General features: G+C 43.6%; 2 protein-coding genes and 1 non-coding gene across 3 annotated transcripts; all 3 read left to right on the top strand.

The window, feature by feature from the left end:
• The first annotated feature begins 143 nt into the window (after positions 1–143).
• On the top strand, positions 144–4,108 carry LOC108103416 (glutamate receptor ionotropic, kainate 2). Its single transcript, XM_017208874.2, has 12 exons — positions 144–470; positions 527–676; positions 739–801; positions 878–1,084; positions 1,140–1,357; positions 1,414–1,563; positions 1,618–2,054; positions 2,113–2,290; positions 2,350–2,573; positions 2,629–2,766; positions 2,915–3,345; positions 3,408–4,108. The coding sequence occupies exons 1-12, from the start codon at positions 368–370 to the stop codon at positions 3,830–3,832; spliced, it is 2,724 nt and encodes a 907-aa protein (XP_017064363.2). The 5' UTR covers positions 144–367; the 3' UTR covers positions 3,833–4,108.
• Positions 4,109–4,479: 371 nt separating this feature from the next.
• Positions 4,480–10,207, top strand: LOC108103379 (glutamate receptor ionotropic, kainate 2). Its single transcript, XM_017208826.2, has 13 exons — positions 4,480–4,885; positions 4,948–5,094; positions 5,158–5,220; positions 6,534–6,743; positions 6,812–7,023; positions 7,090–7,248; positions 7,309–7,467; positions 7,567–7,847; positions 7,985–8,174; positions 8,237–8,598; positions 8,774–9,204; positions 9,462–9,721; positions 9,786–10,207. The coding sequence occupies exons 1-13, from the start codon at positions 4,789–4,791 to the stop codon at positions 9,969–9,971; spliced, it is 2,757 nt and encodes a 918-aa protein (XP_017064315.2). The 5' UTR covers positions 4,480–4,788; the 3' UTR covers positions 9,972–10,207.
• A 3,039-nt stretch (positions 10,208–13,246) lies between these two features.
• Positions 13,247–13,390, top strand: LOC121529883. The gene has a single exon (XR_005993671.1). It is a non-coding gene; the product is annotated as a U4 spliceosomal RNA (small nuclear RNA).
• The last annotated feature ends 670 nt before the right edge of the window (positions 13,391–14,060 follow it).

The following is a 14,060-nucleotide window of genomic DNA, read 5'->3' as shown; positions in this document are numbered from 1 at the left end:
GACTGACTGATGCCGACGACGTCATGGACAAGCGCTACAAGAGTGCCGCGAGAGCATGGGTCGGACTCTCTGCGGTTGTCTGGAGAGAGATCCCCCGGCTGAGATGCCGCTCTTGGTCAGCGTGCCAGTCGATCCGCCAGTCAGTAGGCGTGCGAAGCGCTCCAAGACTGGGTGCTTCCGTTGCGTGAAAATAGATCGTAAAGAACACACCGCTGAGTGTTTCACCTTTTTGTGCCAGTCTGTGTGCGCCTGTAGATATAGATTAGTACATATGCAGCTAAGTTAAAACGAAATGGCTGCTGCATTTAGAAAATTCAATTAGTTTCGAGTGCTTAGAGGTAAACAGAGGAATTTGGAGGAGAAAAAAATGCGTTTCTGTCCAGTCCACGTATATGCATTCGTAATAAACATAGTCTTCTTCGAGGCGAGTCTAGCCCTTGGCGGAGACGGTGGCAATGAAATCACAGTGGGTATGTGTCTCGAACCTCAGTAATAGCCTTTTGTTCACCTTTTGCCGTCTTAAAAGGTGCCATTTTCTATGAAAATGAAAAGGACATCGAACTCAGCTTTGATCAGGCGTTCCGTGAGGTCAACAACTTGAAGTTTGCCGAGCTGCGATTCGTAACCATCAAGCGATTTATGCCCACTAACGACAGTTTTCTTCTGCAACAGATTAGTGAGTATGGAAACTCAGATCTTTGAGAATCACGTTATGAGCAATTCATCTTCCGTGTGTAGCGTGTGAGCTGATTTCCAATGGCGTTGCGGCTATTTTCGGACCAAGTTCAAAGGCAGCCAGTGGTAAGCAAAGCACATACAGAGAGGGTAAGGCTAAAAACACATGTTCGCGATGTGACGGTTCCTCTTCCCATGACAGATATCGTTGCGCAAATCTCAAACTCGACCGGCATTCCACACATTGAGTACGATTTGAAACTGGAGGCCACGCGCCAGGAGCACCTGAACCACCAGATGTCCGTCAATGTGGCACCCTCCCTGTCCGTATTATCGCGCGCTTACTTCGAGATCATCAAAACTAACTACGAGTGGCGTACCTTCACTTTGATCTATGAAACGCCGGATGGTAAGTAAGGATTTACCGCCTGAACCTATTACTACATTTTTTGCACACATCTCAGGTCTGGCACGCCTTCAGGATCTAATGAATATTCAGGCTCTAAACAGTGACTACGTGAAGCTTCGGAATTTAGCAGATTACGCAGAGGACTACAGAGTACTGTGGAAGGAGGCGGACGAGACCTTCCATGAACAGCGCATAATTTTGGACTGTGAGCCGAAAACTTTGAAGGAGCTGCTGAAGGTTTCCATGGACTTCAAGCTGCAAGGACCATTCAGGGTAAGTTATTCATCATGAGCGCCGAAAGAGGTAAAAATAACTCAATTGTTTTTAAGAACTGGTTTCTCACTCATCTGGACACGCACAGCTCGGGTTTGAGGGATATTTACAATGAAGACTTCAAGGCCAACATTACCTCAGTGCGCATTAAAACAGTTGATCCAAATCCCTTTGATCGAAAGAAGACCCGAATAACCAAGGTGGATGTAAGTTGATTTTTGAGGACTTTCGACTTGAATCTACCTATGTACTCTCCTTAGGAAATATTGGGCAACCAAACTATGCTGCCCATTTTGATCTTTGATGCCGTGGTCCTTTTCGCCAGCTCTGCCCGGAATGTTATTTCTGCCATGCAGTCTTTCCATCCACCCAACAGACATTGCGGGAGCCCCTCACCCTGGCTGCTGGGGCCATTCATAGTTAACGAAATGAAAACCATTTCCGAGGACGATGTGGAACCGCGCCTTAAGACAGAGAACATGAAGCTGGACGAAAACGGGCAGCGCACCCACTTTAATCTCGAGATCTACAAGCCGACCGTCAACGAGCCCATGATGGTCTGGACGCCTGACAACGGAATAAAGGTGCGTCGCCTCAACCTGGAACTGGAGAGTGCCGGCACTACTCAGGATTTCTCGGAGCAACGCAAGGTCTACACGGTGGTAACGCACTACGAGGAGCCTTACTTCATGATGAAGTATGTTCGGAGTAGTCAACTAAATTTCACACACTATAGACTTTCTTGTTTTCGTTAGAGAGGACCACGAAAACTTCAGAGGCAGGGAGAAGTACGAGGGGTACGCCGTGGATCTCATAAGCAAGCTCTCAGAGCTGATGGAGTTCGATTACGAGTTCATGATCGTCAACGGCAATGGGAAATATAATCCGGAGACAAAGCAGTGGGACGGAATAATACGCAAACTAATAGACCACGTAGGTTCCCAAAGAAGATTTATCCTAACTTTCCTCAAAATAATTTATTTTCACCTCAGCATGCCCAAATTGGCGTCTGCGACCTCACGATCACCCAATTGCGACGATCTGTGGTGGACTTCACGGTGCCCTTTATGCAACTGGGCATCAGCATTCTGCACTACAAGAGTCCTCCGGAACCGAAGAACCAGTTTGCATTTCTGGAGCCTTTTGCTGTAGAGGTCTGGATTTATATGGTCTTTGCTCAGCTGGTGATGACTTTGGCCTTCGTCTTTATCGCTAGGTGGGCACATGCCTATCTTAATTCCCACTCAATGAGCTTCATAGATACTTTGCAGACTTTCCTATCGTGAATGGCTACCTCCAAACCCCGCCATTCAGGATCCCGATGAACTTGAGAATATATGGAATGTCAACAACTCTACTTGGCTGATGATAGGCTCCATAATGCAACAGGGTTGTGATATTCTACCCAGGTAGGAGATGAAATGTACATTTTTAAAAAGTAGAGTAGTTAAGTTTAATCAGTTATTAATTTGGTCATAGAAAATATGGTTTCATAATTACAATAATTGATCAAGCCATTATCACATTTTTTCTTCACTTATATATTTTAAAACTCAGAGGTGCCCACATGCGTATTCTCACGGGAATGTGGTGGTTCTTTGCTTTGATGATGCTCAGTACCTACACCGCCAACTTGGCCGCCTTTCTGACCAGCAACAAGTGGCAGAGCAGCATAAAGGGCCTGGAGGACCTGATCGAACAGGACGAGGTGCACTTCGGCAGCATGCGCGGCGGCAGCACCTCGTTGTTCTTCTCCGAGTCGAATGACACCGATTACCAGCGGGCCTGGAACCAGATGAAGGACTTCAACCCCTCTGCCTTCACAAGCACCAACAAGGAGGGAGTGGCACGGGTGCGCAAGGAGAAGGGCAACTATGCCTTCCTGATGGAGACCACCAGTTTGACATACAACATTGAACGGAACTGCGACCTTACCCAGATTGGCGAGCAGATCGGGGAAAAGCACTACGGCCTGGCCGTGCCCTTGGGTAAGTACCCGAGCACTGCGTATAGTTAGTACTCAAGGTCGAGTTTTTTCTGTCCCTTTCAGGCGCCGATTACCGAACAAACCTTAGTGTGTCCATTCTCCAGCTGAGCGAGAAGGGCGAGCTTTACAAGATGAAGAACAAGTGGTGGAAGAACCACAATGTCACCTGCGACTCCTTCCACGAGGTGGATGGTGACGAGTTGTCCATTATTGAACTGGGCGGAGTCTTTCTAGTACTGGCCGGGGGCGTCCTTACGGGCGTGGTACTGGGAATCTTTGAGTTTCTGTGGAATGTGCAGCACGTTGCGGTGGAGGAGCGTGTAACTCCGTGGCAGGCTCTAAAGGCAGAGCTCGCCTTTGCCCTGAAGTTCTGGGTGCGTAAGAAGCCAATGAGGATCTCCAGCAGCAGCGACAAGTCTTCGTCGAGACGATCATCCGGCTCCAGGCGCAGCTCTAAAGAGAAGACCCGCAGCAAGACGGCCAGTTAGGAGCTCTAGAAATCTTGCCAGAGGCTCTTAAGTTGATTGTATTTCCATGAAGAATCGTCCGAGAAATGTTGTACTATGAGCGCACATATCTCTATATCGAGTCATACATATATAAAGTTATTTTAGAATAAAGAAAACGCATTTCGTTATACTGCACTAAGCGGAGAATTTCTAAGGGAAGAGAAAAAGAATGTGAACTGTAATCTTTCTAAATTACTTTACGAAAATAGTATCATAGTATCCCTGCTGTTGACAATAAAATCTCATGGAATATAAGCATTGAAATTTGTATTACCTTTGCTGTTCGGGTATTTATTTTCCCCTTGCCACCTTACACCACCTGGAAGGAACTTAAATAAAATGTAAATTATTTATCTTAATAATAATAATTTATCATCCCCAATATATACTAAATTATAATCTGTGCTGAAATCCAATGATGATAATGCGTTTATCATATTTATTATATTTATCTATCTGAGTACAAAACACTTTTTCCATTTCTGTGGACACTCTGCTTGGCTAGATGCGTGGGCGTCCGGCTCGCCTAATTTTAGGTCACTTTTAGTTTTCATTTATTGGGCCATTTCCAGCTTCGGCTCGTGCTCGTGCTTGTTTTCGAGTCTCTATGGTCTAGAGATGTGATGGCTGCTCTTGAGGGCGAGAGTGAAACCCGGAGAACAAATGAGACTCCGTCGAGCGCCTTTCCTCACGCAATGTTGTGGCTTCCGATGACGTAGTAGGTCTCGCAAAGATCGGACGCGGCAGAGGTTAAAGAAATGGAAATTCGGTATAACTCTCTCAGTGCTCTTCGAGCAGCGCGCGGAATTGGCTGATATCTTTTGTTGGAATTATAGTGCTGCCGCGACTAAAATATTGGTTCCTTTCGATTTTCGGGGTTATCAAAGTGCTTTTCGCAGCAGGGAAATCTAGAGTGTGTAAACGGGACCAAATTTATGCGCGGCTCAATCATGGTTGGTCTTCAGTACTTAGTTCTTGTGGCAATGATTTTCTCCAGCGGCTCCAGTGATGATGCTTTAGTGGTAAAAATTGGTTGGTTGATGGTAAAGCATTTCGGTGGCCACTTATAAACTGTATGCACTGATTTCGCTTAGGAGCCATTTTCTTCGACACGGAAATTAAGTTGGCCGAGGCTTTCAGCGTGGCAGTGGAAGAGGTGAATGCAGTGAACCCCGCTCTGAGACTGGAAGCCATCAAGCACTATCTGACCATTGACGACAGCATCGTTCTGCAAGATCTGTGTGAGTGAGCGTAGTAAAGGAAAGGTGTGCCTACATACATCCTATTAAATGTCAATCCTCTAGCTTGTGACTTGATTGGAAGTGGGGTGGCTGCTATATTTGGACCAAGTTCAAAGACGAACAGCGGTAAGTCTCATTTTCCTTTGTGTACCCCTTAGATAATTTATTTTTAAATCGAATCATATGGTTCAGCGTCATAAAATACTGTCTGGCTGCACATACGTATACAAGTCCATAAAGCAAGCTATAGAAAGAGCATTTTGTCTGCGAGTCTAGAGAGAACTTCTAAAGGCTCGTCACCTCGTTAATGATTCTTCAAAATACCCAAAGCACACTCGCACATGTCGGACGAGAAATTGGGCTACCATTAGTGGGTCCAAATATTTTTGCACTAAAAAAGCCGCCCGGTGGTTGGGGGCCATTTGAACCGGTGCCAACAATAATCCCCCCACATTCGTTGCTATTGTTCTCTTTGTGTTTTGATCGGCACTTTCGTTGTGTGACTTGGCACTTCCCCGGATCATTCTAAACAAAACAAGAGGAAACGCTCTAGTCGAGTGCCGCGACTAAAAAATACCCGTTGTGCAGGACACAATTTTAAAATATTCATTTTGCTGGTGCAAATTACAAAGCGCCACCTATTGTCAGGCCCATGTGAGGCCTTATAACCCAAATTTCGTCATAAATAGTGAAATAATTATTTGAAAAATCATTGGTGATTCGATTGATATTGACAAAAATGTGTTATACAAGTAGAGTATAGCAGTTTTCCGCTATTTGTGGGCGTGGCCGGTACGTATTCTTAAGCACAATTTTCTAGCTCTTATAGTTCCCGAGATTTTCGCATTTTTGGTTGATTTTTTTCGGGTTTTGTGGGCGTTAGAGTGTGCATTGGGGCATCATAATAACCTACCTACTTAATCCGAACTTCCTATCACTTATAGTTACCGAGATATCGGCTTTTCTACAAAATGGGACAACCGTCTTTCGAGCTTGGTGGGCGTAAGAGAGGGTGTGGTGGCGCTGGCATATAAAGATTATACATACTGAATTTCAGCTTTCTAGCTCTAATAGTTCCTGAGATTTCAGTGATTTCAGTTTCGTGACTTGTGGGCGTTAGAGTGGGCGTGGCATGATGCCACGCTGCTTATTGACCTCAAGAATCTTCAAGCTTAATCTCAACTTTGTATCTCTTATAGTTCCTGGGATCTCAGCGTTCATACGGACAGACGGACGGACGGATAGGCGGACGGACAGACGGACATGGTTCAATAGAGTTCGCTATTGATCCTGATCAAGAATATATATATACTTTATAGGGTCGGAAACGCCTTCTTCTACCTGTTACATACTTTTCAACGAATCTAGTATACCCTTTTACTCTACGAGGAGTACAAGTCTGGGGCAATACAAGGTCTCATGCTCTCGTTTTCCCTCAGATATAGTCGAGGTTCTGTGCAATATGACAGGCATACCGCATCTTCAGTTCGACTGGCACCCTCAGCAGTCGGGAAGGGAGCGCCTCAACCACCAGCTCAGTGTGAATGTCGCTCCTATGGAACTCCTCCTGTCTGCTGCTCTCACGGATATTTTGGGCAGTAAGAGTTTCGACTGGAAGTCCTTTACTATCGCCTACGAGAAAAGTGCTCGTACGTACTAAAATTCCCTTTTGGCCACATTTTATCCTTACATATCCTAACATAACGCTCCACCCAAGACCTAAGTCGTTTGCAGCACATTCTAGCGTGGAAACAGCTCCATAAAACTGGGATCAAGATGCAGGAATTCGAGCGGGGAAGTGACTACAGAATTCTCTGGAAGCGCATTAACAACGCGCGTGAAAAGTTTGTTCTTCTTGAGTGTCCCTCAGACATTTTGGTGGATGTAATCAACGCCTCGATTGCATTCAATATGACGGGGTCATTTAATGTGAGTATTGACGTGTTATTCATAGTTTCGAACTTTTATTATTCGAATAAACATCATTTTCTGCAGCACCTATTCCTAACAAACCTCGATACTCACGTGAGCGGCATCGACCGATTCTATTCGCGGGAGTTCACTGCATCCGTGGCGGCGGTCAGGATACGGTCTTACATTCCCCCGCCAGTGCACGATGAGATTGACGTATTCGACAATTTTGTTGATACCACGGTAGACTACATATTACATAACTCTCCTGAATGTGGGCTTACCTTACTATGTTGTTTGCAGTTTTCTTCCCTTGAAACTCAGTTGGTCTACGACGCGGTTGTTCTCTTCTACAACGCCCTGATGGAAGTAAGTCAGCTGCCTGGATTCTACATTCCTCAGTTTAGCTGTGGACGTGGCTTTTGGCAGCCAGGGCCGCGTTTAGTAGAGCAAATGAAAAAGGTATGCTATTCAAAGTTTCTATTTAGATGCTGCTTTCGTTTCTCAATATAGAAGCCATAACTTTCTTACGCTCGAATGTGGTGTTTCTATGTTTTCCAGATTTCTCCAAAAAAAGCAAAGCCTCCATTTAAAACCCAAAGGCTGCAAATAAATGTTGACGGTCAGCGAGATGATTTTAATCTTGAAGTTTACAACCCTCTCACTTACCGCGTGACCCACATATGGAATAAGGAGTTCCAGCTTGTGGAGTATGAAAAGTTGAGGGAGAACTCAACTCAAGCCGTTAAGCAAAGGCGGCTGGAAAACAAAGAAGATTTCTCCCAAAAGCCCGTTAGGTATACAGTTGCCACTCGGGTCGGAAAACCTTACTTTAGTTGGCGGTAAGTATATCAGTTACTATGCCGATGAATCTGTTTCTTAGGATTGCTAGGATTGCGAAAAACATAACTATAACAACCTAGTTATCACTTCTAGCTTCTAGCTTCTAAACCTATATAAAAGTATTCGAATCTTCTAGTCCGGAGCCGGAAGGAGTCCACCATGAGGGAAATGAACGTTTCGAGGGTTATGCCGTGGACTTGATGTACAAGTTGGCAGAAGAATGCAAATTCGATTTCAATTTTGAACCCGTTAGGGACAATAAGTACGGGAGTTACGATGCTGCCACAGACGAATGGGATGGAATTATTCGACAACTGATTGATAATGCAAGTATAGAAATCAATGTCCGATATGGAGTCTATATATTTTACTATTCATATAACACCAGAATGCACAAATCGGAATCTGTGACTTGACCATTACTCAGGCTCGTCGGTCGGTGGTAGACTTTACTGTTCCATTTATGCAACTGGGAATAAGTATTCTGTCTTACAAGGAGCCACCACCTAAGGCAGATATCTACGCCTTTCTTAATCCATATGGCGTCGAAGTTTGGATATATGTAATGATTGCGATGATGATCACCGCCTTTGCCCTAGTTTTCACCGGTCGCATAGATCAATTTGAGTGGGAGAAGCCAGTGGAGAACACGGATCACGAGCTGGCGCGGGAGAACATCTGGCATTTGCGCAACACAATGTGGCTAGTTCTGGGATCTATACTCAATCAAGGCTGCGATCTTTTGCCCAGGTAAGTTAAACATATTCAGCTTAATTGGTTTAATATTTTAAGGCGAACCAAGATTTTCCTTCCTTCTGCATTTATCAGAACATCCTTTTAAGATATCTTCACTTAAACCAAATAGTTAGCTTTCTAAACACCATAAGGACATTCTATCAATCAATCGAGCTTATCTTTTATACAGGGGTCTTCCCATGCGTTTGCTGACAGCCTTCTGGTGGATCTTTGCCCTACTCATCTCCCAGACGTACATTGCCAAGTTAGCTGCATTTATTACCGCCTCTAAAATTGCTGGCAATATCGCCTCTCTGCACGACCTCGTTGACCAGAAGAAGGTGCAATTTGGAACGATTCGCGGAGGTGCCACTTCGGTGTACTTTTCGGAATCGAACGACACTGAAAACCGGCTGGCGTGGAACAAGATGTTGTCCTTCAAGCCGGATGCTTTCACCAAGAACAACGAGGAGGGCGTGGATCGGGTCAAGCTGAGCAGGGGAACCTACGCCTTCCTGATGGAGACCACCAATCTGCAGTACTACGTTCAGAGGGACTGCGAGCTAACCCAGATTGGGGAAAGTTTTGGAGAGAAGCACTACGGCATTGCAGTCCCATTAAGTATGTGATCGTGGGATTTAGCATTTCAGTTCTAGTTCTTAAAGCAGAAAACCTAAAATAGAAACCAAATATTATTGTCATGTTTGTAGCTTGCTTTATATCTGGCCAAGATTATTTCATCCTTGGAATTGTTGGTTATGCTCAAGGATTAGTGAGAGGTTTTTCTGTTTTATTATCTTATACTGGGGCTTGTTTTTGCCATTCACTTTCCTAAAAACTCTTGAGTTTGATATTGACTGAACAAAAATCGCCTACAGATGCTAACTTCCGTTCCAACCTCAGCGTGGGAATCCTCAAGCTCAGCGAGAAGGGCGTTCTTTACACTCTGCGGAACAAATGGTTCAACAACAATGAAAGCACCTGCGACTCAAATGCCGCCACGATCGATGACGGGCAGTTTGATATGGACTCGGTGGGAGGGCTGTTCGTGGTGCTCATCGTCGGTGTGATCATTGCACTCGTGATTGGCGTGGCCGAGTTTTTGTGGCATGTGCAGCGCATCGCAGTGAAAGAGAAGGTATGTTCTAGCATAGAATTACTATTACTATAAAGCGTATTGGTAATGTCGAAATCTATTTTAGATCCCGCCTATGCTTGCTCTGAAGTCAGAGTTCCACTTCCTCATTCGATTCTGGTTGACCAAAAAGCCCCTTCACACCTACCGACAGAGCCGAGACTCGACGTCAACGGGCTACTCCTCATTAGAGCACATTTCGAGCGCTTCCAGTGGGAAAAAGAAGAAAAAGAGCCACAGGATCGCGCACTAGAGCAGTGGAAGGACTTCCTTACATTCGGCGAACTACACTTTAGCATAGGATAAGGAAATTCTGGATCAGCAGGGCTCAGTACCTTTCTCAGTTGCTTGCTTGCGAAAAAACTATTATGAAACTGGAGTTCATGCAACTCCGCGATTGCCTCACTTCGAGAACCTACATATATATCTATATCTATATTAAGTTAAGAACGAAAGGATTAATTCATAAAAGAAACATAAATATAAAACTCTTTAGGTTTAGCAAATATTCCTTTAACTCTTTTGTTTTCTTGGTTAATTATTCCAAACCAGAAATATATTTTATGTTTCAGAATTTGGTCATCATCGTCAGCTAATGCTTTTTGTAAGCAAACTATGTTTTGGGCTTGTTATTTGAGTTTATTTTACAACTGCCATGCTTAGGAAGACTTAAGAAGAAAGCTGTCGAGTCCAGTTGCAACAAGAAGAAACACTATAGTTGAGTGCCGCGACCATCACGTACCCGTTACTGCCTTATTCAGTTTTAAAATATTCATTTTTCTACTAGAAAACACAGTTTAACAGTTTTTGTCGGATGAAATATCACCTCGAGCTACGGTGGCATCTCTAGAATCCTTTTGCCTAATCGACTCGGCTATTGATCCGGATCAAGGATATTTCATCCACGTGTTAAACACTTTTAACGAATACAATATACCCTACAATATAGATACTTTTATCGATACGGCGCATCCCTCCCAATTCGCAGAAGTAGTGCATGAGCTTTCGTAAAGGGTTTAAAAAATAAAGAAAGGTGGGTGTTCGTTTCCCAGAATAACAAATTATCACCATAGACGACGATTGTAAGGGAAGTTTAACAAATCATAGAAGCTAAAATAATGATAAGCTTTCCTACACATTGAAAGCTGCGAGTTCTGTATTCTCATCTGGAACCAAAGACATTCTTTGAATATCTTCATATTTTGACCGCTTTGCTCTGTCTCGAAATGTATGCAAATTCCTAAGTGCGGTATAAGATAAACTACGTAGTAAACGCTTTAGTGTTTTGTATTCAATTAATATTAACGTCTCCATCTGGTGAATGGAGGAAAACTCAAATGGTAAACTTTTTTAAAATAAGTGGCTAAGGGCTAGTGTTCTTAGCATAATTCTTAGCAAAAGGAACCCAGTAAATAAAGCTATAAGACTTTTGCTGTTGCCTTTTGGCCTTTGTTGTTCAAGGTGAAGATTTTTAGCCAATAAAGTCATTTAGAGATCACAAATGCCAAGTTTAGTACATGGTTTTGAAGCCCTTAAATGCATATCCTTCCGGGCACAATAATACATTTTTCTAAAATTCAAATTTTTTGCCACAGCTGAAATTGGTCTCGTTTTTGGGGAACATTGGCCGAACTTTAATGGAACTTTAATAGACTTATGCATGCGAAATTCATTTCGGCCCATAAATACCAATTAATATTTTATCCGCAATAAAAAACACAGACAATAAAACAATTTGCGGTTTTTTAGAAAATTTTTCCGAGACTCGCCAAACGAGTGGGCTGTGGCATAAATAACAATAACACAAATAGTACAATGCGGTTAAGCACTCGGAACAGCGCAAACAATTCGGCCAACGAAATCAAATAAAGGAAGAGGAATCAAACACATTTATTCAAATCAAAACAAGCAGAAGGCCCTGTCAAAAAAGTCCTTACAGCATTGGGCCAAATCTAGTGTGGAGGACCCCGGAAACTAAACAGAGCTCGACCCACATTTAACCCGACTCCCCGACTCCCCGGCCACCCGACATCCATTCACACGCACTCTTTGCACTTTCCACAATGTTCTGTGTGGTTTTTTTTTTGTCTTGCTGCCCTTTTTGTTGCCTTTATTGGTCTGTCATGTTTATGTTGGCAAGTTGTTTTTGTTTGCCGGGTAATCGAGTCAATTGTTTCCGGTTCGTCGATGAGGCAATCGAGTGAGTCTGCTTTTTTATGGCCTTTTTTTGTTAAAAAGAAGCTTTTGTTTGCCATGTTGTAGTTGTTCCTTTCCCTTTCCCCGTGTACACATAGCCAACATCCGTTTAGTGAATTGTTACCGGGGGCGTCGCTGACAAGGGTTAATAAGCTGGTGGCCTGTCGCTTTTGCCAAAAGCTGAGAAAGTTCTGCGTTAAATGATTTGCTGGCATTCCAGTTATAAGCCCACTGTAATGAAGCTCCATCTCTGAAGACGGACCCTTTAGATTTCCGTTCGAGGAACACATTCGTCGCTTGATTCGGAGTTAAAGGTTGCACATTTTCTCTAATTGGTTGTTTCTTGTATTATTGATTAAGGCTTTAATCAAATTGCTTGTGATGATTGGAATGGAATTGAATAAGCTTCATGGAAAATCTGTAATGTGTGGAGAAATGTTTTTGGTTTCCTTCAGCATATCATCAATGAAAAGACATTGTGTCTCGGATTATATTAATTGTCCATTTTGTGTCATAATAGGGAAAAAGCACAGGTCCTCTTTCTTCTTTAATTTGAGGCAGAGGAAAACAAGGAGTTGGCTTAAACTCTCGCTAATTTACAATCCGCGACCCAATTGCTGTCCACAAATTTGGGCATCTTATGTTGGCATGCTTGGCGTCAACTACCGGGACATAATTAACCCTTATTTGTACATTTTACGACCGCCACCATAAAAGAGGCATTTAAATTGCAAAGAGCAATGCTTGGCCATTTCGCGGGCCAGCGAAGTCGTTTGTTAATCGCCGGCTTTCAGTTTCGTCTTGGATCCAAAAACTCCGTGGAGGAGGCGAAAGGGAAGCAGGATTGTCTGAGGTGGAATGTCGATGTGTTGAGTGGCTCTTAGGTTAAAGGCGGAATCGGCAGATGCCTGGCTTAAAGCTGCTTACAATTTGGGCGGTTTGCGGGCAAGCGGCTTAACTCGCATAATCCAAGTATCTGACCCGGGCGCAGGCAAACACTTGACCCTTTCGCTGCAGCAGCCATTTCCAATCTGTACGTTTTTATGTTGGTCCCGAGGGGTCGGAGTTGCGGTCTCAATGCTAGCAATGCTCGTCGTCGAAGTGGCTGGAAATAGAGCAAGGAGCTTTCGAAGGTCATAAAAATGCAATAGCTACGAAATCCACTGCCACCCCTTATCAAGCCCGTGACGTTGGTCATTTCATTCAAGGGGTGATAGATTGGCAACTGGTTCCTGCAAGCCAAACGAGAAACCACTTATTTCACTTATAATTCCCAATATCTTCTAGCATTCTCCTCTAAAGGTGCCTAACTTTTCCATCGAATGCATCACCAACCTTGTGCAGTGGCAATATCTCAAGCCATGAAGTCCAAACTGAGCTGAGATTATTGCTAGTTGAAAACTAAAACCAATAGCTCGCCCAGCAGGAAGATCAACGGTCTTCTAACTGAGGCAATTTTTTCAGGCCCTTAGAGGCTGACTTAATAATAAATTTAACTGCTCTTCTATGCACTTAGCACATGGAACTGTCAGCATTACTGGCAATTGGTTACAAAAATGTAAATACAATTGACCAAAAAAATCACTTAACTACAGAAAAAAGGAAATGTTCACACTCTTTTTTCACGAAGTATCTTTCATTTCATCTTTCACGTTACTGGAGTCTAGTCCTTGGCCTTAAGCTAAAGGCCATGCCATGCTAAAATCCTGGGTATTACGTTCCTTACAAATATCATCGCATATAATGTATAACATAATTTTTGAACGACACAAAGTTCGTGACAGGTAAATCTGCCCTGCCCAATAAAGCCCAATATTACCCCTGTATTCCTGTACCCCTGGTAAGCCAATTTACAGAGCTATGTTAGCCCAATTAAAACGAAGCTAATAGCCAAAAAGCGAAAAACAGTAAACAACACTGTCACTTAATTTAATCACATTTATAAAAACCACTAATTGACTTTTGAACGTTAATGCCTGAGCACCATTGAAACCGCCGGTGCACAGAGCCACATACCCATATGACGTTATGGCCAGGCATGAAGATGGAATCCGGTATTGGGGACAGCAAAATGTTGCCATATAGTAATTGGTATTTCTGATATGCATGCGAAATTTCGTTCGGAGGACTCCGATACTCTTCGTCC

Source organism: Drosophila eugracilis, unplaced genomic scaffold (assembly GCF_018153835.1).
Source record: "Drosophila eugracilis isolate 14026-0451.02 unplaced genomic scaffold, ASM1815383v1 contig_2065, whole genome shotgun sequence".
NCBI classification, from domain to species: Eukaryota; Metazoa; Arthropoda; class Insecta; order Diptera; family Drosophilidae; genus Drosophila; species Drosophila eugracilis.
Note: the sequence above shows the minus strand (reverse complement) of the source record. Positions and strands in the feature narration are given on the sequence as shown.

Coding starts and splice junctions, on each gene's coding strand:
- LOC108103416 (XM_017208874.2), top strand. CDS start 368: ATGCGTTTCTGTCCAGTCCACGTATATGCATTCGTAATAAACATAGTC. Junction 1,085..1,139: donor GATCTATGAAACGCCGGATG/GTAAGTAAGGAT, acceptor CACACATCTCAG/GTCTGGCACGCCTTCAGGAT. Junction 2,055..2,112: donor GAGCCTTACTTCATGATGAA/GTATGTTCGGAG, acceptor TGTTTTCGTTAG/AGAGGACCACGAAAACTTCA.
- LOC108103379 (XM_017208826.2), top strand. CDS start 4,789: ATGCGCGGCTCAATCATGGTTGGTCTTCAGTACTTAGTTCTTGTGGCA. Junction 7,848..7,984: donor AAACCTTACTTTAGTTGGCG/GTAAGTATATCA, acceptor CGAATCTTCTAG/TCCGGAGCCGGAAGGAGTCC. Junction 9,205..9,461: donor CGGCATTGCAGTCCCATTAA/GTATGTGATCGT, acceptor AATCGCCTACAG/ATGCTAACTTCCGTTCCAAC.